This window comes from Typopeltis vanoorti, chromosome 5 (genome assembly GCF_054136105.1).
Source record: "Typopeltis vanoorti isolate ZY-2024b chromosome 5, IOZ_Tvanoo_1.0, whole genome shotgun sequence".
In the NCBI taxonomy this organism is placed as follows: Eukaryota; Metazoa; Arthropoda; class Arachnida; order Uropygi; family Thelyphonidae; genus Typopeltis; species Typopeltis vanoorti.
The window spans coordinates 45,213,995-45,237,553 of NC_143553.1; the positions used below are offsets into that span (position 1 = coordinate 45,213,995).

Here is a 23,559-nt window from a genome sequence, read left to right on the forward strand (position 1 = left end):
TTCTTCCTTCTCTTTCTGAAACTTTGAAGGCCGCACTCCTTCAGGCTATCTTGCTTAGCCGGTGCTCGGTCTTTTTGAATGTTTCCTCATTTCCGTGGTATCATGGAAATAAGGAAACAAACAATTTTGCCGAATTCTGCACAGTAAATTATACAAACTCAAAGGGATGGGTATGCAAAATAGGCTTGTGGCATAGATCGGAGGTGGCTATCTGACAGGTACCAAGGAATGGAATATGGAGGAGCTCAGTCTAAGAGAATGAGTGGACTCAAGTTCTGTATTGTACTTGGTCTCGTATCTCAGCTATAGCTCCATCTTTTGTATATTGAAATTATCTTGCCCTACTTGTGTACTCATCAGTAATCTTATTCTTATTGAGACTCTAACAATAAAGTTGGAGTAATATCTAATTCTCTAGTGTTTACATCAAGCTCTTGCAATAGTTTTAATACAACTATCTCTTCTTCCTCTGTTTTTCATTTTGATCTACCCTCACTTCTAGAGAACTAATGAATCTTGAAGACTGTACACGTTACCAAGATGATCGATCAATAACTCATCTATTTCCTGCATCTGTATTCACCAAGATTATCTTGGTATTTAATCAAAAAAATCTACCATTCTTCCATTTATTTGTCATATAGTGAAGTTTTATCGGATTTCCGTTGATCTCTTTAGTCAATTTCTTTTCATAGTCTGATTCCGTCTTCCTCACCAAAATTGTCACTCGCCTGGCCTGTTTTTACGCCGCTCATAATATGATTAGTTATCGTATTTCTCGCGATGTAAGTTCCGTAATATTTATTTTTATTTCTTATTTATTTTTATGACTCTGGGAATGCAGTTAGTTATGGCTTTTATCAAGTATTCCTCGACCACTTCCCGTACATTACTGACTCCTCTACAATGCAGTTTTTCATGCCACGCTATGGCACAGCTCTAAACTATCTTCGCAATTTATTATAACTACCGGGCATGATATACTCCCTTTAAAACGAAACTTACATTTGCTTCGCTACCTCAAGCTAATCTGCACGATTGTTTTCACCAATTGAAGGCATAACAGTTCTCGTCTATAATGCGATGTTATTACAAGATCTAATATTCTTGCTCCCCACGAGTTCTGTAGCACTTTCCATAACGTGTTGTATAAGAATATCATACCTCAATTACTATAAATTCTTTTCTCTCCTACTTTTGCATGTTTTTGTGTCCTCTTCAGTCGATATCGTGAATTCAGCCGTAAAGATAGCACATTTATTGCATTCATCAGGCTAATCTGTTTGAGTCCTGTTCAAGTGATCCTAGTCTATAGCCGCACCGAGCTATGTATTTTGTCCAGCAGACATACTTTGCATCAATCTCAAACCCTTTGATTGTAATGGGAGAGACCTTTACTCAGCAGCGGAGAAGATAGTATGAATGATATAATATTCCGCCTCTGTCATTCTCGGCCTTTACTCTAGTTGGCTGCAATTCATCCACAGTATTTGAGTGCTTACTCCCCTTTCCTATTTATTCTGCGTCTTCCTTTATTACATCATACCTTTTGGCATTTTATTCCTGCAAGGATAATTGCTTCATTTGTGTTTACTAATGCTAAGAATTCTTTGTCTTAATTGCTGATTTGAACATGCACGACAATCAACCACTAGCCTCTAGGAAAATTCAAGCAACTTAAAACTTGACCGATTCATAAAATTCGAGTTAATTCCTGATCTAAATTCCCATACCCATATCTTTTGTCACCACATTCTCCTGTATGAAAAATGAATCCAACTGCTTCTAGGGGTATATCTCTTCCCGTACTGTTATTCAATTTTTTCTTCTTCAAAATATCGCAACAACACCGCCTTAATACCGCACCCAAGAATATAATGTAATACTGACATCAAGCTGATGACGATACAAACTATATACAGTGCATTTAAATTGTTATTAGCCAATTGTCTTTTAGTAGCGAAGTTTTATACAGATATATTGTTTTCAAATTTTGGAATCAGAAAGATGTAAATAGGTGCGACCACCAGGAAAAATGTTTTCAAAGGAGGAATCATTGTGTCATTATAAACCTTACGATAGACAATATTATTTAATAATATTTTCCTTCTGTTTGTTCAACAAATGTTCAATGTAATGTTCTCGGCATAAATGAATTTATTAAGATTTAATTACTTCCTTGAAAGTCAGCAAGAGTTAAAGGTTCACTTTTCTGAAAATTACTTAACATCTGTAGTCGCCAAACGTTTTCTCTGTATGGTCATTTTCAGCTCAAAATTATTAACCTTTTATAAAATTTTGGTTTTAAAACCAAGTTTTATATGTTTCATTGTATGAACATGCACTACTTCTCCAACAAGTCTCCGAATTTATTGATGCACTTGTCCCAACGATAGATTAGTTTATCAATACCAGTACTGAAGAAGTCCGTGCCCACACCCAGTAATCAATATCACACCTCCTGATGAACATTCATTATCCTTAGTGAATGCTTTCCGGAAAGGTGTTTCTTGAGGGGAGGGGCGGCGACCAGATGGAAGTCTGAAGGCGCTAAGTTTAGGTGGGTGGAGAGGGACAGAATTTCACAACGATTGCAATGCAACCACTCACGAGTGATGTTCGCAGTGTGTTGAGTGGTGTTGTCTTGCACCGAAATCACGCCGCTTGTCTGGAGTCCTGGTCGTTTGCGTCGAATGCTGGCTTTCAGTTTGTCCAACGTTGCACAGTATTGATTGTTCCTCCCTTCGGCAAGAAGTCAACGAACAGAATGCCTTGGTGATTCCAGAACACTGTGGTCATGACTTTTCGGACAGTGGGAACAGTTCTGAATTTTTTGCGCGCAGGAGATTGTGGATATTTCTAGGTCAGAGTCTTGTTTGCTCTCGGAGATCAAGTGATGAACCCACGTTGCATCTCCTGTGACTATGCGGGTGAGAAAATCCTCGCCTTTGTCGATGCATCACAAGAGATTCTCCAGACTCATTCCCATGCATGTTGCCTTGTGCTTCTCTGACAATTGTCGGGACACATTAGCTGGAGCACACCTTTTGAATAACGTGTGACTAACGGTTAGTATGTCAATGTTGGGTCTCCCGCGATGAGTCTTTTGACTTCATGGAGGCACCTCACATAATAATAATAATAATAATAATTGCTTACTCAAAATGGTAACGCGGTGATGGATAAGTTCGCCAAATAGCAGACTTAGTTTGGAATGAATTTGTAACCTACCTTACATTAAGATACGCCCAATTTCTTAGCCAAGTTTCCGCTCGATCTCTTTGATGTTTTGGTGATCGACTGTATAAGTGCATCCTGTCCATAAAAATGCGGAAACAATTCCTTTCCACTTCGGAAATTGAATTGCCGATGGATAGTTCTAAACGGTGATTAAAGCAGTGCCATATAATATAATACTGGAGAACGTTTGAAATAGTTATAGAGCGCCACCCGATTTTATTATTCTTTTTATCCTTGACTTTACTTTTACAGCACGGTAAAAGTAAAAAATAAATAAAATATTCCGCTGTATACTCACTGTTTGGTCGGGTAATTCAGTCAAATTTAAAAACAAAAATGTGAATCATTTTAAGTACACCAAGGTTGGCTTTCTACCGAGAGTTGTAAATTCTTCGTTAAGAACAATTTTATTTTTTTATTTTATTTTTTTTAATTTATTCAATGATTTTTTGACATACGCGAGATTTCACATCTCGTTCAACTTAATAAATTATACCGTTTGTTGCACTAAAACGAGAATAACAACCGTGAGGCATTCTCGATTTCTTTATTTTTGCAATTATAACAAGCAATATTCGGATCATTTGGTTGATTTGATTCCTGATTTTTTTTTTTTTAAATCCACCTTTTTTTTATGGAACTTGATATTTTGTAGTGTTTTAGAATTATATGCGAATACGCTTTCTTATGTCCCCCCCCTCCTTAAAGACTCATTGGATAGATTGAGTTTTATTTTAAACCGATATAAAACTCCATTTAGAAATACTGTGACACCCTTTGATTTTAATACATTGAGATATTCGAACTGTCGGTGGCATCATCACCCCAGAATGAAACGTGAATTGTGGGATTATAAATTGTTTATATAGTTGTAATTTTAATATATTTACAAATGATTTTTATTGAAAATTTTTACAAGAAAAAAAATCCACATAAGATTACAAAAAAATGATTTACCCATACGAGTATTTTTTGTTTTCTCAAGCCAGTCTTAATAATTTTTTATTTCCTTAAAATACAAAATACATTTTGGAACATACACAAACACTTTCATTATTATTATCAATAAAATTTGCAGAGGCCTGTGTAGCTCAGTGGAAGTGGCGCTTGCGTCCTCTGCGGTTGGTCGCTCGAAGTTAGACTTAAGTTCAAGTCTAATCGCCGACTGGAGGAACTTTTTCCAAGTCTTTTTTCGACCGGTTCCCGAGTTAGTCGATCTCTGGCATGGACAAGCGGGTTTTTCATCCCGTAGACTCAAGAAAATCGAGTAACCACATTATTTCAGACAGTAGCACATCTTGTTAGGGTTAGGTACCAAGAAGATGGCAGCATTGTTTGCGAGCCTCTTCATCGGTGGCTGCTATAATTAGTGACAGACATGGGCCAGCCATCTCTGATTGGCTACCGGTGGAGATTGAACTGCCCACTCAGTCTCCAAAAGCTAGATAGGATTAAAAGGCCTCGCTTACTCCCTATAAGGGAATAAAAGGCAATAGCTTATTTTATTTTATTTTAAAAAAGTTGCAGTTTAGCTTGCACTGTTTCTACATGCAAGTTATTCCTTCTATGACTCCATATTGTTTTCATGTTCGATATTATGATTGTATACTTTTCACGAGTATACAATCGTACTGTTCTCTTTGCTGCTTATTTTTTATACAGGAATGTTCTTGTTCCCGTACTCCTGAATACGATGATAATTTGGTTCTTACACAAATAAATATGAAATTATTATTAAGTTGACTTAACTACTGTCTGACCACAGATGCCAGATCCTTGGCTGGCAATGTGCTGAGAAGAGTCAATTCATGTTGAAAGGGAGAAAGGAATAAGGCGATGTACGAATTCGTTACCAACACGCGAAATCACGTGCTTTATACTTAAATTTTCCAACTGTTGTACAAGCAAAATATTTACCACTTTAAAAACTAGAAATTTCATATAAGAAAAGCTAATGTTCCGACGTATAATAATAAACACTCCCACAAAACGCATTGATTGTCCTATTATCGGAATGGATTCACCTTCTTCTGACAGGCGCAGAAGTGCCGAGGGGTCTCGCATCTGTGGTCGCACTGTATAGTTTTGACACCGCACTCGAGCAGTTGCTGCTTGGGGGAAGGGGATTCTCCATGGTGAATCACAACTGCTAAAAAAAAAAAAAAAAAAAAAAAAGTTCACGCTGTAATGCGCATGTGTCAACGAGTAGCAAAGATCGGACTAGGATGAAAATTACTTATTCTTTATCAACTTCGAAAGCCTGACAATTACACATCCGTCGTAAACATCAAGGAAGACTCGGAACATAAACCAGGATAAGTGCCTATTAAGTTACGTTAATATTTCGACTCTCAAGGGGAAAAAAAAAAAAAAAAACTTAACAGCATAAACTAACTTACGGTGTACGGTACAGTTTCGTAAGAACCTATTCAAAATTACTGATAAGGGAGAATTATTATTATTTTCGACGATCTCACATCTAATCCTTTTAATTTTCAGAGTTTATTTCCAAGAAAAGACTTGCTAATCCTTTAATTTGTTTTGTTTGGAAATCATCAGGGTTAAAGAAAAGGTGGAATATAATATCGTGAAGCTTTACAAAACCGCATTTCTAAACCTGTTTGTGCTCGAGACTATTTCATATAGAAATGAATGTGATTTACACACGATTTATTTTTGATCTGTAGTGGAGGGAAAACGCTACCTCTCGATTTAGCATTCAGTAACAGTAGATACATTCACTGCATATTCAACGAATTGATTGATTCGAATACATATGCAATTTTTTCTTTAATGAGTAAACGTCTTCAATTTTTTTTTTCTTCTCAAAGCAATTTTTTGTTAATTTGAAATATTTGTAATGTAGAAAATGTGCTCACAGCAGTTCAGACAATTACAGATATTATATGCTTTGAGAGTATTGTACATAATAAAATTAGTTAGAATGGGTTAGTCGTTCGCGCAGTCTTGGTTTGGAAGGAAATTATACGTATTCCCACGCAAACAGTAGCAGAAATGAATAAATAATTCATAAAACAACAAAAATCCTCACCATACAAAAAAAAAAAAAAATTCAACATCGTGACAAGTAATATGCGGTTATATTGTATATAAAATTAATAACATGCAATCAAGTGTTTTAATCGATATTCTAATATTACTTAATATTTCAATATTAAGCAACGAAAGCATTCGTCAAGTTTTTATGTATTTATGTAATCACCAAGGCCAAGGTATATCGCTTCAGGATATATATACCTGTACACGAATCCCCAAATGCACGCAAAATATACAATAAAACACAGGAAAACTTTTCCTGTAATTTGTGATTGAGAAGTTCAGCACAATGTTCGTTATTCGGCAATCTTTTATTCGTGTGAGTACATATCAGCTAGATGTTAGAAACGCGCAGTATAGAAAACTGCGTATTAAAAATTAGTCTTTTCGTATGATGACTATCGAGGTAAAGTACAGGATTGTTTGTTTTTTTCTTGGATTTATTTTATTATTATGTAACATTTAATTTTATCTCCGTAATATATAGAACGTCAGAAACCCATTAATACAAAACGAACCATGAGTTAGATGAGTTGCGAACGTTGCGTTTGAAAGGCAACTAAAAGTCGTACTGCCTTAGTCTTTTATATGGGAAAAAATTATGCAGTATAATATCGCATATCTCTCCTTATGTGTTTCTCTTCTGTTTAGGAAGTTTCTTAGTTGACTGGATTGCAGAAACATTCAACTCACAGTTCGGATTACTGTAATAATAATAAAACTCATGTGGGATGGTGTCAGTCATTCGCCTCCTAGAAACATAATCATTCAGCAATGGAATTCTTACATTCCAGTGATAAAGCACTTATCTACCAGCATTGGTAGTTAATTGGTTAAACTAAACGTTTCCAGTAGTAATATATCGTGTTCATTTTGGCATTTTCATATTAGATATTTCTTTTTATTTTATTATTTTGTCCATGCCCATTTCATTTTCAGTTGTAGAAATGAACTTGTCATTGATTAAGCCCCTCCGTAGCGCAGTTGGAAAAACAACCGAACATTATGCTCTTCGATTGGAAAATACCTGCGTTTGAATCCTGTTATGAAGAGAGCGGAATCTGTATAGTTTTTTTTTTTTTTTCTCTTCTTCTTCTTCTTCCTCAGTTAAAGGGGAGTTAACCGATCGTAATATCGGGTAGCTTGTTTTTTTCCCATTCCGGAATTATTTTTATCCTACATACATGTATATCGGCCAGAAAACATATGCAGTTAACAGAAAAAATACAATTAGTGGGAGAGAAAGGGTAGATTATATAATGTTATGGGTGGATAGTGTTGGTTATGGAAGTGTCATGTAATGATAACAATAAATGAAACGACCAACAGCAACAAAAACTGGCGTCACTGTTGCTTATACTGAAGCAAAGACACTAAAGAATTAGACAAAGGACATTTGCCCAAAACGCTAAATCTACCACCTCTCCTCATTCCTGCCTTAAGCGCATCCAATGCGGCACGCATGTCGTCAGCATAGATACCAAATAGGTGAAGAGACAGCAGGTATCCTTGCCTGCCTTCCTTTTCAACCTGAAGCCAATCAGTTAAAACACCTGTTCTTACCGTGGCCACTTGCTCTCAGTACAAGTTCGCTATCAACGTGATAGTGTGTCGAGGAAAATCCATTATTTTTATTACTTCCCACAGTTTCGCATGCACTAAGTCAAAAGCTTTAGATCAGTCTATGAAACACATTACCATAATGAGTCTAAATTCTATATACTTTTCTATCTTCTAAGGCAAAGGAACTGACTGATCTCTGGTATCTTTTACTTTTCCTAAAACTAGCTTGTTCCCCAGGAATATCTACCTCAACTTTGCCCTCAGTCCTATTTAGTATGATCTTTAATAAAATCTTGCTTGAATGACAGATGAAACTAATAGTTCTGAAGTTCTTGCAATCCTCCATATTTCCTTTTATGTAGTGGTATAAAAACCGACTTGTTCCGGTCACTAGGCCATGATCCCGTCTCCCATATCCTTGTAATCAATCTATGAAACACTCTTATCCCTCTGTCCTCCGTAGCTTTAATTAACTCTGCTTGGATTCCATCTGCACCCTGGGCCTTATTGCTATTGAGCTGTTTAACTGCTCTTTCAACCTCATGCTTAAGTGGTGGAAGTTCCAAATCGAAATTTCCCTGATGAGAGGGCTCTTCCAAAAGTTACTTATCTTGTCTACTGTACAGTTCCTCACAATATTCTTACCATCTGTTTATTGATTTCCAGTTCTTCTGTTAGTACTGCTCCATTCCTGTCCTTGATGACATTCAATTTGAGTTTAAACTTGTGCTTACGGCCACGTATTAAACGAGACATCCTTTTATAATTGTGCGTCCTCATCTGGTATACTATCTCTTCACATCTATTAGTATAAGATCTTTCCTTGTTCTACCCAATGGCTCTTCTGACCTCTCTATATAATCTCATATTCTTCAGTCCCTGTGTCTTTGTTTCTCCAGCCGCCTTCTTTCGACTAGAGTTCTTTTCACTAGTCTCAAAAAAGATCATCCAATTGAATTGAGGTTTCTTCTGTGAAACAACCCATTATGAATTACTGACATCCAGTCTAGTGATTGGAAGTCAGTAACTTGGAAGGCTTCAGAATCTCGATCTCACTTCAGCTTTTTCTAGCTGATGGTCTATGCCATAGTATGCTCCAGGACAAGTATGCACATCAGGGATGCTTGTCTTCCACCGTTGGAGAGCCAGTATGTAATCAATCTGGTGCCTTGACCTAGCATTGTCCAGGTATAGATCCGTCGTGGATGTTTCAGGAAGCAGGTATTCATAATACCTAATCTGTTAGCATCGAAAAATTCCAACAGTCTATCACCACGGGTGTTACGTTCACCCAGACCAAACATGTCACACTCAGGCCTAACTCTCATACTATTTCCCATTTTTGCATTAAAGTCCCCTAAGATGAAAAGTATATCTGTCGTTGGCAGGCAATCACCCCATAACATTCATGTGCCTGTGTAAATTTCACCTCTAAGATCAATCCCTGACTTGTGATGGAGGCAGTAATATACTTCTCGAACAGGACCCTCTGCCTAAACCATGAATACTCTGATTATTCTCCGTGACAACCGATGTAGCATGAGATGTATTATAAGACATGACTATATTATCATTTTGGAGTGAAATGACTGCAAGAAAAAAAGTGGTAAGGTTGCAGAGGCACTTTTCACATATCTAATGAGTTTTGGTCCCAATTCATTCCACGTTGGCCAGGTGGGTTGGGACTTGAGTCTGTGGAGAAGGCAGACTACCACTGCATAAGACGAAATTAAATAGTAAAGATTCACTCTTCGCCCTCGAATAATCTAATAGCATTGGGAGGAAGGAACAATAAGAAAAGAAAGAAGGGTACGAACCGGTCTACAGATAATATAACAATGTATATTACATTAAGTAAGGCATGGGCCAGCATCAGGTACCTCGGGTTTGCCACTCCCGTAATAACTAAAATGAGTCCTTGAGGACTTGCGATGAAGTATTCCATATTCCAATGTTAGGCCGAATTTGGATTTATATAGTATTGGGAGTTATACAATGAAATAATTTTCGACAGGAAAAGGATATCTAGTGTTTTTTTAGACTGAAAGAGCTACGGATGTGATGTTTTTGCTGGAAAAAACTAGAGGTTTAAGGCAGCTCAATGGGAATCTGATCTTGTTTGAGATCTGGATATTATCAAAAGTAAGGAGAAGGGAAGTTATACTGATCATGTTATAAATCTTTGGCGTGACGCATTGAAATATCGAATGAAGCCGTTATTCTTCAAATTGAGTCCCCCCCCCCCAACTTGGAAATCGGATGGCCGAAAACTTTGCATTCGCCGGAAAAAGTGCATTGGATAGACGAGAATCCACTGCTGACATCTGTTTGTCAATTCTGCCCAGCAACTAAGTTGTGGAGTTGCAAAGGTCTTACTTTTTTAATAATAATAATAATAATCATGAATAAACTCGGGTTAAAAATTAGTCTTTCTAAAAAAAAAAAAAAAAAATAAATACCATTTCTTCTGCCAATCTGTCACTATGGAAGTTACCACGAGGCCATGCAGGCAAACCCGCTTTTAATAACGATGCCATTAATCCGAAGTTCGAATCTCGTTTTGGCTAAGAATCTTTATGAGAAGTTTTCAAGGTGAGTTAGCGGTCTCATACGGAGTTTTTCTTCCTTTGTATTCCTCAAGGAGGCCTTACCGGACAGATAAACAAATAATATTCTCGCTTTTAGTTGCTTTGACCGTAATTCTCAAGTATCCATTACACCTTTTGATTATTTGTAATTTAATTACATTCATAGTGTTGCACAATCATTTACAGTACTGAATAAATTTTCACTACCACTGTTTGAGAAATGCTTTCTCAAACAAATTTGATGTGTATTTGAATTCAAAAATTAATAATACATGATAGAATAAAATTTCCGAGACATGCCTTGTTCCTGCTGTCAGTTAAAGTATTATTGCGCAATGTAGAACTTTATTCCATATACTCCGTTCATGTATATTACATATAGCGCAGGCATATACTGTATCTATGTATGAAAAAAAATGCGCATAAATATGCCGAAAAGAGCTGGACAGTGTGCTCAAAAATTTATTTCAAGTACAGTACTTGTTTTCAAAAGTACCAAAGCTCAGCGTTAAGCATGATGAAGTGCGTACTTTTTTTTTTTTTACGAAGTCATACAGTAGTTGAATAACAATTTTATTCATAAAAATGGAGTGGCATACCATAACTACGACTTTGTTTAATTCTAACTTCTACATTTAGGAAAGTTAGCTACTAATGAAATTTGACAATTTACGATTTTTTTCCCCTCGCGTTCTCGACCAGTTTACCTATGTATGGTAGCAAACTGTATTAGCGATTACTGAAGGTTTACCTTTTTATTAATCTCGATCCCAATATTTATTATCAGTACTGACAACTATGTACTAGAATCGCCATGTTTTCTAAGTGGTTTCTTCTGGTGTTAGATTATATATGCATGAAATTTGTATTTTTCCCTGTTAAAAATAATAGTACTAACTAGCTAAATGTATATTCATTGAAATATTTAGGCGATGTTTACCTTCCCGGTGCTATTATTATGGCCATGGCGGCGTGGTATAATATTATTATTGTTTTCTTTTGCGATGTTATATTGCGTATGGATTACTAGCTGTTTTAATATATATATATATACTAGGGGGCTCCGCCCCCTGACGCCCAACTCCCCCAAGTTCTGGGCTGGTAAGCCGATAAGACAAAAAAACTTGACATAAAAACGTTTCAAATTTCGGCTTATCTTATATATATATTATTTATTTATTTATTTATTTAAGCATTCAGCTAGGAAATAGGGTACTGGTAGCGTAGAAATTATAAATCGTCAGCACTTTCAAGTTTTGTTAATAGAATGCATTAGTGAAGTAAAGTAGTGTGTCCTCCCACGATGAGTCCTTGGACTCTCCTGGAGGTGTCACGTTATAATAATAATAATAATAACTGTAAATTTTTACAGCCATACTTTAAAAAGTTATTGATGTGAAGGGTTCCCAGTATTTAAATTTGAATTATTTGTTTTTTCTGACAGCTTTTCTGCAGTGTTTTTTTTCGTGAATAATAATTAAGTTGTAGAAAATGGCGTAGAGAAAGGAACTTAAGCTCACCTTAGTAAATAAAGTTAACATAATAGATATATCTCGTGAGCCAAAACGCGACCCAGACAACATCCTTCCTTCTTTGCTACTTAAATAGCAGTTGCTAAATACGATTGCCTGGTGTGTCGGGAAACAGACGTGTTGAATTGGAATATCCTTCGTGTAAAATAGGTGCACCGCTATGTTTACGGTGTTTTGCATAGAAAGGTAAATTCGTTGTCCAGTACTTTATCGATACTCTACTTCTTCTTTAATGTTGTTTGCAATTTTCTTCTTAAATGTTAGTAATAAATACAATTGTTATTTACATTATAAGAAACAGTGCCAACCATGTGTTCTGACGTAACAGAAATAAGCTGAACAGAATTAGTGTTGTACATGTTGATATTATGTAGTTCGCTACTTTCAAGTTAGAATAATACAATAGTTTGTTGATAATGTATTTTAATCTCATCTCTCTTTTTTTTTTTTAAATATTATTTTGTACTATTATAATTTTTTTTTTTTACTATTATAATTTTTTTTAGGGTGGGGGGAGGGCTGACATTCAGATAACCGTGCTAATAGGAATAAGTACTGTTAGGTGGGAAAATCTATGACATACGCTTTGCATTCACACCTGACTGGATTCACTAGAATTGCATAAAATGAATCTGAAGAAAATACGGCACAACTGTCAAATTAATGCTTCTAAAACAGTTTGAGAGAATAAAATGATCACCGCGCAACATCTCCAGGCTCATTTTGAATTCAACTAGCTGTTTTATGCGTGGCTGAAGCATGAAATTGTTTACAGTAACTGAATGAATGCAGACGATCTGATCTAGTATTCTGGTCGTTCAAGTAAAAAACCTGACATTTCGCAAGGTCAGGTACTGTTAAATGTGTTCCGAATGATGGCATCATCAGAAACAAGAGTAGCAAATATTTACTGCACATATTCAGAATCAGCTTTTACGACTTTGAAAGTATTATGCTATTCGATAGAATCAACCACACAATGCTATCTGGTTTTACGACATATAGGCATTCTAGACGTGGATTGCTGGGTAAGTGTCAGAAATACCTGCAATATTTGAGTAAATATTTTCCCCAATTATTTCTGTTGCTGAATGTCTTGCGCTGTCCTCAAATTGAGGCCGATTAATTGTTTTGTATTACCATTATCGCATGCAATAATGATTTGCCACAGCGAAGCTTACAGTAGTGGATTCACAGGTTCAAACACAGCCGAACAAGTATCACCAACGAATGATTACAACCCCCCATCTAGGTTAGTGATCAACGAGAACATTGAAGATATTCAGAACTATGGGTTGATACATGATGAAAATGATGCTCGTATACTGTTTTCTGTGTTTATGCTAGTTTTAATAGAGTAATCATAGAAGGGAATCTCTAGTCTAATTTAATTTTTTCAATGCTGATGATTGTATGTGACTTCCATCTATCTTTCGCAAGGTTTTGCACCAAGCTTCTGCTATGGTTTCTTAACGACCCCAATATCACCGAATAATAAATTGGTGAGTTAATACATAGAACTATCCTTGCGATGTCCAAAGTAACATGAGATTCACAACAGACTCAGCAGCTTGCATAAACGTAAATTTTTTTTGTGTACATTCTTATTTTTCTGACTTATAAATAACACATGTAACAAACGATCGTGAAGGTACATTTGCCATTTTTCTTCTCCAAGGAGCATAACTCTGTTGCTATATCGTCGGTTTCGCCATTCTATAATGGAGAGAGAGAGAGAGAGAGAGAGAGAGAGAGAGTGTGTCTGTTTTGATTGATTTATTAGCGCAAGGACGACAGCAAAAGTGACACTGCGCCCAAACAAAGGTTATAGCAGTACAGAAAGTGTGAGAGAGGCTTAGAATTCCGTTTTATTACAATATACATTGCTCTGGAATATGTGGATTTCTAGAAGAAAAACTAAAACCTCGCTTAAAATATGATATATGCTATGAATAACTTAATTTTTCATCCTCATTTGTTTAAATTAGAGTGCATTTGCTCTTTTTTTTTTTTTATTTGGCGACAAAATAATTTGCTAATCATAAAAATGTCTGATTTTTTTTTCATCGTTTTCCGTAGTTTTTTTCTTTTTCTTTTCTTCATTCTTTCTTCAAAGGTTTGTGAATCTCTAGTACGTAAGTACTTTTGGATGGGCTAAAGTTTTTTTTTTTATTTATTACTTTTTACGTAATCCGAAAACCCTTCTCTAGAGACCGAGCACTGGTCCTTTTGAAGCCACTTCAGGCGATGAAATTCATCTCCCAAGTAAAGAATTTACAAACATCCATGCTCTACCTTGAGATTCGAATCCTTTCAGTTGGAGCGTTGGTACGATATCCACTTGGCCAACTAGACAGCACTTTCGTTCTGCTGTCGAATCTTTTTCTTTACAGATAAGTATTGCTCCACGCAGTTGCACTCTTTTTTGATAACAAAACTAGCACCACAAAATGTAACTCGATTTCTATTCAGCTTGTTTCTATTTCTACTCAAGTAAAGCTAAAACTCATGCAAGAAAGTCGCCACATTTTGACAAGACCCTCGCTTTACTGAAATTCCAGGAATATTTTATTCGTTTGGTTATATTTAGAAGTATTTCATAGGTACAGTGTTTGTTTCACTGTGTATAATGAAAAAGCATGTGCATATTTCAAAGAATTTCAATTAATACACACACAGCGTGTATTGTTCGTAAACGCATCATATAATATATGTTATATTTTACAAGCCATTTGAAAACGATTTATTTATCAAGTCTACATGTATATTGTCCCAATTAATAAAGCGCTTCGCTTTTATGTGGATATAAAGCAGCAGTAAATGGTTTAACCTTGGATATGTAATAGCGTTTTTTTTAGTTGTTTGGAGACCACTAGAAGACTGCTCGGCAGTGTCGTGTCAGCTGATGCCGACACAGCTGTAAGAGGTCACATTCTGCACAAGAATACTCGGAAAAATACTTCAGGAAATGGTTCTTTTGCTGTTAATTTTTAATGTTTTTTTTTTTTTTTCCTACTAATTCTCCGTCTGTGATTTATTAGTGTAATTTCCTCTTTATATATTACGGAATTATTGGTTGTGCATGTGTGCAACGGTTCTCCTTCACAAGTTTTGTATTTATCTTTTTTAATACGACACTGATATGCTAATTTAGCTTCGGTACTGACGTGTGTATGCATTCCTTTAAGTGCGTTTCCATAAATGAGTAAATACGTTAATCACTTTGCAAAATGAAATATAATAACTCCAGCCAGTAATTTAAAATTTTAATAGCAAAATTTCACAAATTTGTAATTATACAAAATAATTTGGTATTTGGATTTAGATTAAATTTTGTGATTTTTTTTTTTTTTCATGAAATTAACTACAAATATTTTGAGCGTGTCACGAGGAATGTTATCTATGCATAGTAGGAATAATATTGGTGAGGTTTTATTGTTGGTGAGGGTTCGAAATCTGTGCTTACGAATGCTATTATGCGGTAAATGTTTTGACACCTGGTTTTCCCACAATATTTAGGATTGAATAATCCAGGAATCCCCCGCTCTAGAGACTAAACATGAAACAACAAGGAAAACGATGCAAATTTTAAGAGAAAAAAAAAAAATCGGCGCGCGTTGACAAAATGAAGAATTGAGTAATTAACGGCGGATTTAACACACCACTAAGCAAGAGAACGATCATCCATTGAATTGAGGTGTGGTTCTCCTGAATTGAATTCTTCTGTCGATTAAAATTCTTTCGACGCAAATAAAGAACTGTGTGAATCGGTGGTACAAGCTACAGATCAGCGATGTTGACCAGAAAAGAAGTTCCTAGTGGTTTAGTTAAGCAGGTTTGAAAAGCCAGATTATGGAAGAGTTAAAACTTGAAGGATATCCTAGGAATCAGTTTATTTTACGAGGGAAGAATATGGATTTTGAAACATGGCTTCAAATTCAGTTGCCAGCTATCAGTGGCAGCTGAGGGTTGAGAATGGCCATCAATCTTCAAAAAAAAGTTAGTGCTAAAACAGCCTTTTGCTTTCTTTGGGGAGGAATAAAAGACGTTAACGGATTTTTTTTTTTAATTAACGAAACCAAACTTAACTTAATTTCATCAGTAAACGATATGAAAGTAAATGTTTAAGTGATTCTAATACTTGATTTCACTTGGGTATCGTTGCCGATCAAGAGATGCACTGACATTCCAACAAGGATGACTAGTTAGATCCAGAATGGTAAAGCTAATATGAACATTGCCGAAATTATGAAGTCATAATTTGATTTATCATAATAAGAGATTAAAAGAAGCATTTTCTATGATCTACGCAATAAGATTTCATTCGTCACTAACATTTGTGAGAATTATTAAGTATTTATGGAATGTTGCCGCATGATTTGTGAACGTGTTCATTACTAATTAGCGTCGTCATCTTCCTGTAAACTTGTTCCATTCTCACACTGTCTATTTGTAAGGGATCTTCTATCTCCCCCCCCCCCTCGCTTTTGGTTTGTGTTTGTATGTTTATAACCAATAGAAATACATGTGCTGAATCCATGTATTTCTATAATTATAATTTGTAAGGGTGGTTCTTGTAGTTCTGGTAATTTTATTTATTTTGGTCGTTTGCTGTATTCCTTTTGTATTTCTTCGTATTTAAAATTGGCTTACAAATATCATTAACAATATGCGTAAATAGTGATCAGAATTGTTGAAATTAAATGTCAAATTGTCAAAGCTGCAAGTCGAACTATAAATATCATGACATTTATAATAATATGTCGTAAGCAATACTGCATGCTAAACAACATATTAGATAAACATTTTCTGCATAAGAAATGTAACTATTAATCTGAAAACCCATCGATAAGAAAATTTTAGAAAAACTGCTGTCCATTCTGAACAGTTGTCGAATCCGACTGCTGGCATGCATGTGTATTTATGGAATGTCTTTAAGTGGTAGATGAATTTCACCGCCTACGATGTCCTGCGATCCCCCACTTGGCTTATTGGAGATCTAAAGCGCTTTGAAAGAGCACCATGTTTGATCTCTAGAATAGTTCCCGGATTATCTCTTACATAATATAGCAGACGGGAAGAAACTTTAAAGTATTTTCACTTGAAAATGAGTTGCCCCGTTTCATACGGAGATGGAAAGGTTTTCCCCTTCCGGAAATTGGTTTCATTCAGCAAAGAAACCAGCCATGAGAATACACGCTATTTACATTAAATAATAATAAAAAAATCAATAGGCATAATACTAATCAAGTATCGTAATAAACTATGGTTAGGAAAGCTAAGAACACGTAGCCAGCCGTGCTAAAGGTAGGCCTGTTAAGTACCGATGATGATAAATAAATAAATTCCGTGTGATGGTGCAATGACCGTGAGTCCCCCTTTTACGGGGAAGCACGGCACCATTTAGTCCCCCAAATTTTATCCGGACTCCGGAACCGGCATAGCTGACGAATCAGGCCTATGGCTGGGTCAGTATTCTTGACTGTAATCCGTGTGTGTTCACTGGACCGGTTTGCCTGCTTGTGGGATGAAAACCCCCAGATAAACTGGCAGAAAAAACCCTGCTGTCCACGCCCAAGGTCGGCTAACTTGGCTATGGCTGAGGAAGATCCTTAAGCTCCTCGCGTCGTCGATGGGAATCGAACCTAGGACACTTCTTACCCAGGCATATGGTTGCGAAGCGCACAGCCACTAGGCTAACTGCGCGGACATCAATGGTGATGATACGCCGTATCAGATTCCCTCCACATGTCCTGTGTGCTATAGATTTGCAACGTTTAGGACTTGGAATCATTCCTGGAAAAGGTAGTCGGGGACATTTTTTTCCTGGAGTTCATAGGATCATGTATATATATATGTGAATGTTGCATTTCACACCCTCTCCCAAATGGGTACCTGGTTATCAAATTCCTTTTGATAATCAGATACATGTTTGGGAAAAGGTGTGGAAAGCGAGAAGGCAAATAAAGTATTCCAGAATTCTCTTAAAAAAAAAAAAAAAGTGATTACATAAAATTTGGTGTGTGTGTGTGTATTCTCTTCAAAGAAACAAGTAGTTACATTTGTCGGTTATATATTGAAGAATGTTTTCCAGCAACTTATACAAGGAGGAATCGCGTTTCTCCCACTCCTTAAAGAAAGTGAAATATTTTCTTTGGACCTTGTACACTTTATTTATCGTACTGGTAAGATAGAAATCCTCTTACAGGATACAATTTTATCGTACTTCCATAACAACGCAAGATAGCGGTCATATTCTCAACAATATGTATTAACTAGGGCAGCAGAAAAACCTCAAGCGGTGGGAGGTGTCGTTAACTGAACAAGACGTGTCAGTTGTCTTCGCCCATAAATGTATACTACAGATGTATGAGTTGTGGTAGAAACGAAATAAGAATATGACAAATTTAAAATTACAAGAATTCTCACATTCATTTCTTCCTTTAAAAATCCCGAGACGAAATGACGAACAATTACGAATCAGGCAAGTTTAAATAATTTTGTATGTTTCTATATTCAGAGTAACTGCCTCGACGTTTAGTATACCATTGTGCTCAAAAGTATAATAAATTCGAAGTCATGATGCAGTGTTATGAACGGTACGTCCAAGAATTGTCTACATTTGAAGTTTTAGAAATTGGCATTTAATGTGCCTTATTTTCATTGGATTAACTGTTTTGATACAGTGGTGTCCAACCTTTTCCCATACAGGGGCCATATTCAAAGTTAGATTTGTTTCGCGGGCTGCGGAGTGATTCGAGAAAACTTGGTGTTACATGTAAAAGGAAGCTTCTGTGTTATTGCAACCTTTATTTTCAGGCTATATAAAAATGCAAATTCCCAAGACTTATGTGCAGCAAATCTACCTCAGTAATTTATTTTTAGATTTTATTAAAACTTCTTAAAATTAGTGTTAAATGAATAATGAATATGATACACCTAAAATTGATAAGATTCCAAAATTTTATTAAGTACAATACAACCTTTACTGAACGAAATTTAACATTTTAATCAGGCGACTGAATATACACCTTTCTTGAAATAATTAGCAAAATTGTAAATACTGATTTTTAGTTCACTTTCTGTTCGGTTGTACTCCACTATTTTAACATATCGTGATCAATAGGACGCCCAGAATTAGATGGATAGACAAAATAAAAGAGGACCTGAAAACCAAATCACAACAAGCGACACCAAACTGGACAGAACTGTTCGGACTCTCCCGGGACAGACGGAAGTGGAAAGAGTTCATTTGGAATCATCATCATCCACATCAGTGGCGCACCCAGGGGGGGGGGGGGCAAGGGGCACCCCCCAAAGAAAAGGAAAAAACACTAGAAAAATTTCCAAAAATCTTTTCCTAATTAAAATTCATTTTTTTATTTATGTTGTGTGCTACTTATGAATTAGCGATCACTGCAGATGCTCAGTTATGGGTCGTATGCGATGTGTAGTGTGTATTCGCAAAACGTCTACTCAACTCCCCCCCCCCCCCAAAAGGTTAAATCCTGAGCGCTCGGCTCCCTCGAAGATTAAATCCTGAGTGCGCCACTGATCCACAGTGGCGCACTCAGGATTTAATCTTCGAGGAAGAGAGAAGAAGAAGACCAATAGCGAGTTCGTAATAACTAAGCATATGTTTGAATTATTCAAACGTATTTTGGTATAGTGGCAAATTGGAGCAATTTCATAACTTATCGAAGTCGTTTTATTTTGGTTGTACCTCTCGTATCAAGCTTTATTTGCATCTATGAATATACTTGAATCGAATCCTTTTGAACCTTCACCACGCTTTCTCTGAGTTCTCGAGATTATACGTGGCTAGTTCAAGACCAAAAGGCTTCTCAACAGGACCGTACTTTTTCCCCCGATGCCCTCATTGTTTGGGGACCTTAAATTGGCCCTAACTCCCCCCCCCCCAGCTAGAGCCTCGTGGCCCTGCTTCTCAAATGTTTTCAACTGTGAATGCGATCAGCGGGCTCAGTTCGCAAACGAAGCATACTACAAGGGATAGCATGCAAATATCGCGCGTGCGTGTGTGTGTGGAGAGGGAATGCAGTCTGTAAACTTTTTTTTTTTTTATCTAACCTTTCATGTCATGTCATGTCTGACTGCTTTCATGTGCTTTAATAGCACTAGAAATTTTCATTTTTACTGTATATTCATTTTTTAATTGTTTGGGGCCCTTAAAGGCAATGGATTCTTCCTTAGTGGAAGGCATGTTCATGACTTTCTCCTGCTCATACCTGATCTGTAATTAACTTTCATCACCAATCATGAAGGGAATGATAAATACAGTAACACTGCGGATCACAAATCTCCCACATAATAGCAAAAATAAATAAACAAACCATAAAACAACAAAAATCCATGGCATAAAAAAAAAAAAACATCAGAATTCATCGATATGCGTGCACAATCATTTACAGACATTTAGATCACACTTGTTTCACAAAACCTCAATTACTACATACTTCTATCTGAACTACCCTCTGCACGATTCCCTTTGTCAGACGGGTAGTACTTGTGCACTTGCCATATGCGACGTCCCATGTCTGAGAATGTCCAACCTCAAGTCCCCTCTATGATCTGAACCGGTCCAAAATTTCCTTGCCATACTTTTGGCTCTCTAAATTCTGATGACCACTCTTACCTCTCATTATTTCCTCATGTTTTGATTTTCTGCCATTCCCCCCCCCCCCAAAAAAAAAAAAATCGAGGTCCGTCTTCATTGGAGGTTTTCAATATCCACTGATGAAACCGACGTACTTCTCTGTTCTAAACTACTAATTAAGCTGGAAGAGATGCCAAAGTATTTGCTATTAGTACACAAATTGTCCATTTATCACCTGAATACCACATAATCTTTGCCACCCTTCTTTCACTCTGAAACTTTTTCTACAAAACAATCTTCGACACGCCATTTTGTCCTCGAACATTACGGTGATATCAAATGGGATGATATCTGTAATTTTTACTCGACTTTTTCTAATCTCTTTACTGTTTCCGCTTCCCGATTCAAGCAACTCCTTAAACTGAGTAACGGAAATAATCCTGCAGGAATTGAAGGTCTTCATCCCCCATTCCACACCGCACCCTTGACAACTATCCAAGTTTTGGTTCACTAACAAGTGTCTAAGAAATCAAAGAAAAAAATGAAATATATCTCAGGGCAAAAGTCAAACTACAGCTTTTTCCTAAATCTACACAGCACCTCACATCTGCTATAGGAAGGGGGAGGGGGATAATAATCAGCAAATAAACTTTAACCAGGCAAATGTAAAACAACAACAAAAAAAAAAAAAAATGCATTCTGCTCGGTCGAATCTTTTGGTTTCGACTTGTCAAAACGAGTGGGTGTGCAACTTCTACTCTACGACACATTGAGAACGCACTATCGTAACATTATCTAAAGATTATAGCTGACCTTAATGGTATTGGTCTCCTCCAACCGCTGTATAGATGGCCAAGGTAAATCGTCTACTATTATATTATACCAAGTCCACTGCTTTCCTGTGATCTTTTTACCAGAATGATATAAAAAATAGCTTATATTTTATATCATTTTTTAAGCCTTAATAGCTTATGTACTATTAAAGTACTATTCCGCCGAATGCGTTATAATAATTCTGTTCACTGTCCAGCTTCGAGCCTGCAGAACTACACCTTTTCATTTTCCTCTTTCATTCCATCCAATCCGCTCTATTCTCTGGGACAGCATCAGACTGTTTTTCTCAGTGGCATCATGCCGTTCAAGTAACATAGTTTTCTTTATTTCTCTTCTAAGGTGTTTACATGTATGATACTTGTGGTATAGGTTTTGCGACTTGTCATAGGTGGGATCGATATGCGACAAAAAAAAAAAAACTACTTTGAAGATATATCAGAAATATTTCATTCCAGACGTCTTTAAATACTTGATGCAACTTTATATATATATAAAAAATAAGCGTTGCTCTCTAGACGAAACACTAACCAGTTTGTTCAGCCTTTGAAATTTCTATGGAGATGCACAAATCACATCTGAATATTTATACGTTTTTTACACAAACGCGTTCATTCATTTTATTGGAACACTGGCGTTGTGGAAATGTTAAACTGAATAGGAATGCATTCAGTAAAGTGCATGCTCCATTGAATCGCGTAAATTGAGCATAGGTGCAATAAATCTGCAACCGTGTTCTATATAGAAATTAATAGGTAGTTTAAGCCACTTGCATTTTAAGGGGCGGAAGAAGGTATGGGAAATCGAAGTGCAAAGCATTTTATATGACAGAAAGTGGTTTTTCCTTACATATATTTTAACGCAGTTGCAATTGTGATGAGGATTCAAAATTATACAAGTTTGGATGCTGTGATTAGAATTAAATTGACTATGTATGATAAGTTAACCATCATGGGTAAGATTCACGAAAAAGCAAAGAAAAAAAAAATATGTAGAAACCAAAAAGAAACAAATTGCCGAAATAAACACAAATCAGCTCAGGTCAGCAGACTTGTAGTAGAAAGAAATCGACCATAATTTGTCGCATCTATGTATCCTAGCAACGGAAATTTGCAGCCATTTACAGGGAGCATCAATAATATTCTCTTATTTACAAACTAACCAATTGTATTTACCTTTGGATGCTATCCGGGGAAGCTCCAAACCTCCCCGTCCCTTTCATCACGCGTTCGTATTCAGGCGACCTTTATATACACATTCAAAACTGTGAACAGTTGTTGAATAATAACACAATAATGTAGGCATAATTACCGTAAAGGGAGAAAAGTCACAAAACAGAAAAATGTTCCTACAAAATTGTATTTACCAACTGCATTTACCTTTGAATGCGATCCACTGGTCGAGTGTCCAGCAAGTCAGCAAATCTTTCCTTTCGTTCAGCGTATTAACATTATCGCATTGCAACTGATGGGAATTCTGTGGATTCGTTACAGACCTCTTTCTCTTCAGAAACTATACACATTACAAACTCGTTTTGTATTATCACTGTCATCAGAGATATTTTTCCGTTTAAAAAAGATACCAATGTACTTATCCATAGTTGAAATACCATATTTACTCGAATATAACTCGCACCCCTGATTTTACTTTTCGAAAAATGAAATTAAAAAGTTTCGCATATACCGCGCACATGAAAAAAAAAAGTTCACGTTGGGGGCGATAGTAACTTGCTCCCGCAGCAAACAACGTGCCCTCCCCAATAGCCACTATACTGCAGAGGCATGAAAAATAAGTACTTTTATTATGTCAGTGAATAAAGTACAAGCCTTCTGTGTAATACATTTCTCAACAAATAGTGTAATTAGAGACAACTGGAATAAAAACGACACTAATGGATGAATCACATCCCCCTCATACAGAAAGTATGCTTTATAGACTCGAGCAAAACTATGTTGCACCGGCAAACTCAGTAATCTAACTAAAACTATTGTTATTAATTAGATGCGAGTTCACTCACCGCAAAGCAGCAATAAAATTCAGCCGAACGTGTTAAAACTAAGAAATATATGTATAGTGAATGTTGTCATGGCAGTTTAATATATTACTGGAATTCAGTTGAAGAGAGTTAGCATTT

General features: G+C 36.3%; 1 protein-coding gene across 3 annotated transcripts in view; it reads left to right on the forward strand.

Annotated features, from left to right (window-relative positions):
• Positions 1–23,559, forward strand: part of LOC150106351 (glycerol-3-phosphate acyltransferase 1, mitochondrial-like) — a 318,076-nt gene that overhangs the window by 65,568 nt on the left and 228,949 nt on the right. Inside the window, exon 1 of one of the 3 annotated variants that reach the window (XM_090393089.1) lies at positions 18,326–18,464. The exons of the other annotated variants lie outside the window; for them this stretch is intronic. Within the exon in view, the coding sequence (XP_090249215.1) occupies positions 18,379–18,464 (86 nt within the window). The 5' untranslated portion in view covers positions 18,326–18,378. Of the gene's footprint in view, positions 1–18,325; positions 18,465–23,559 lie in introns of those variants that run through there. 3 annotated transcript variants of the gene reach the window in all.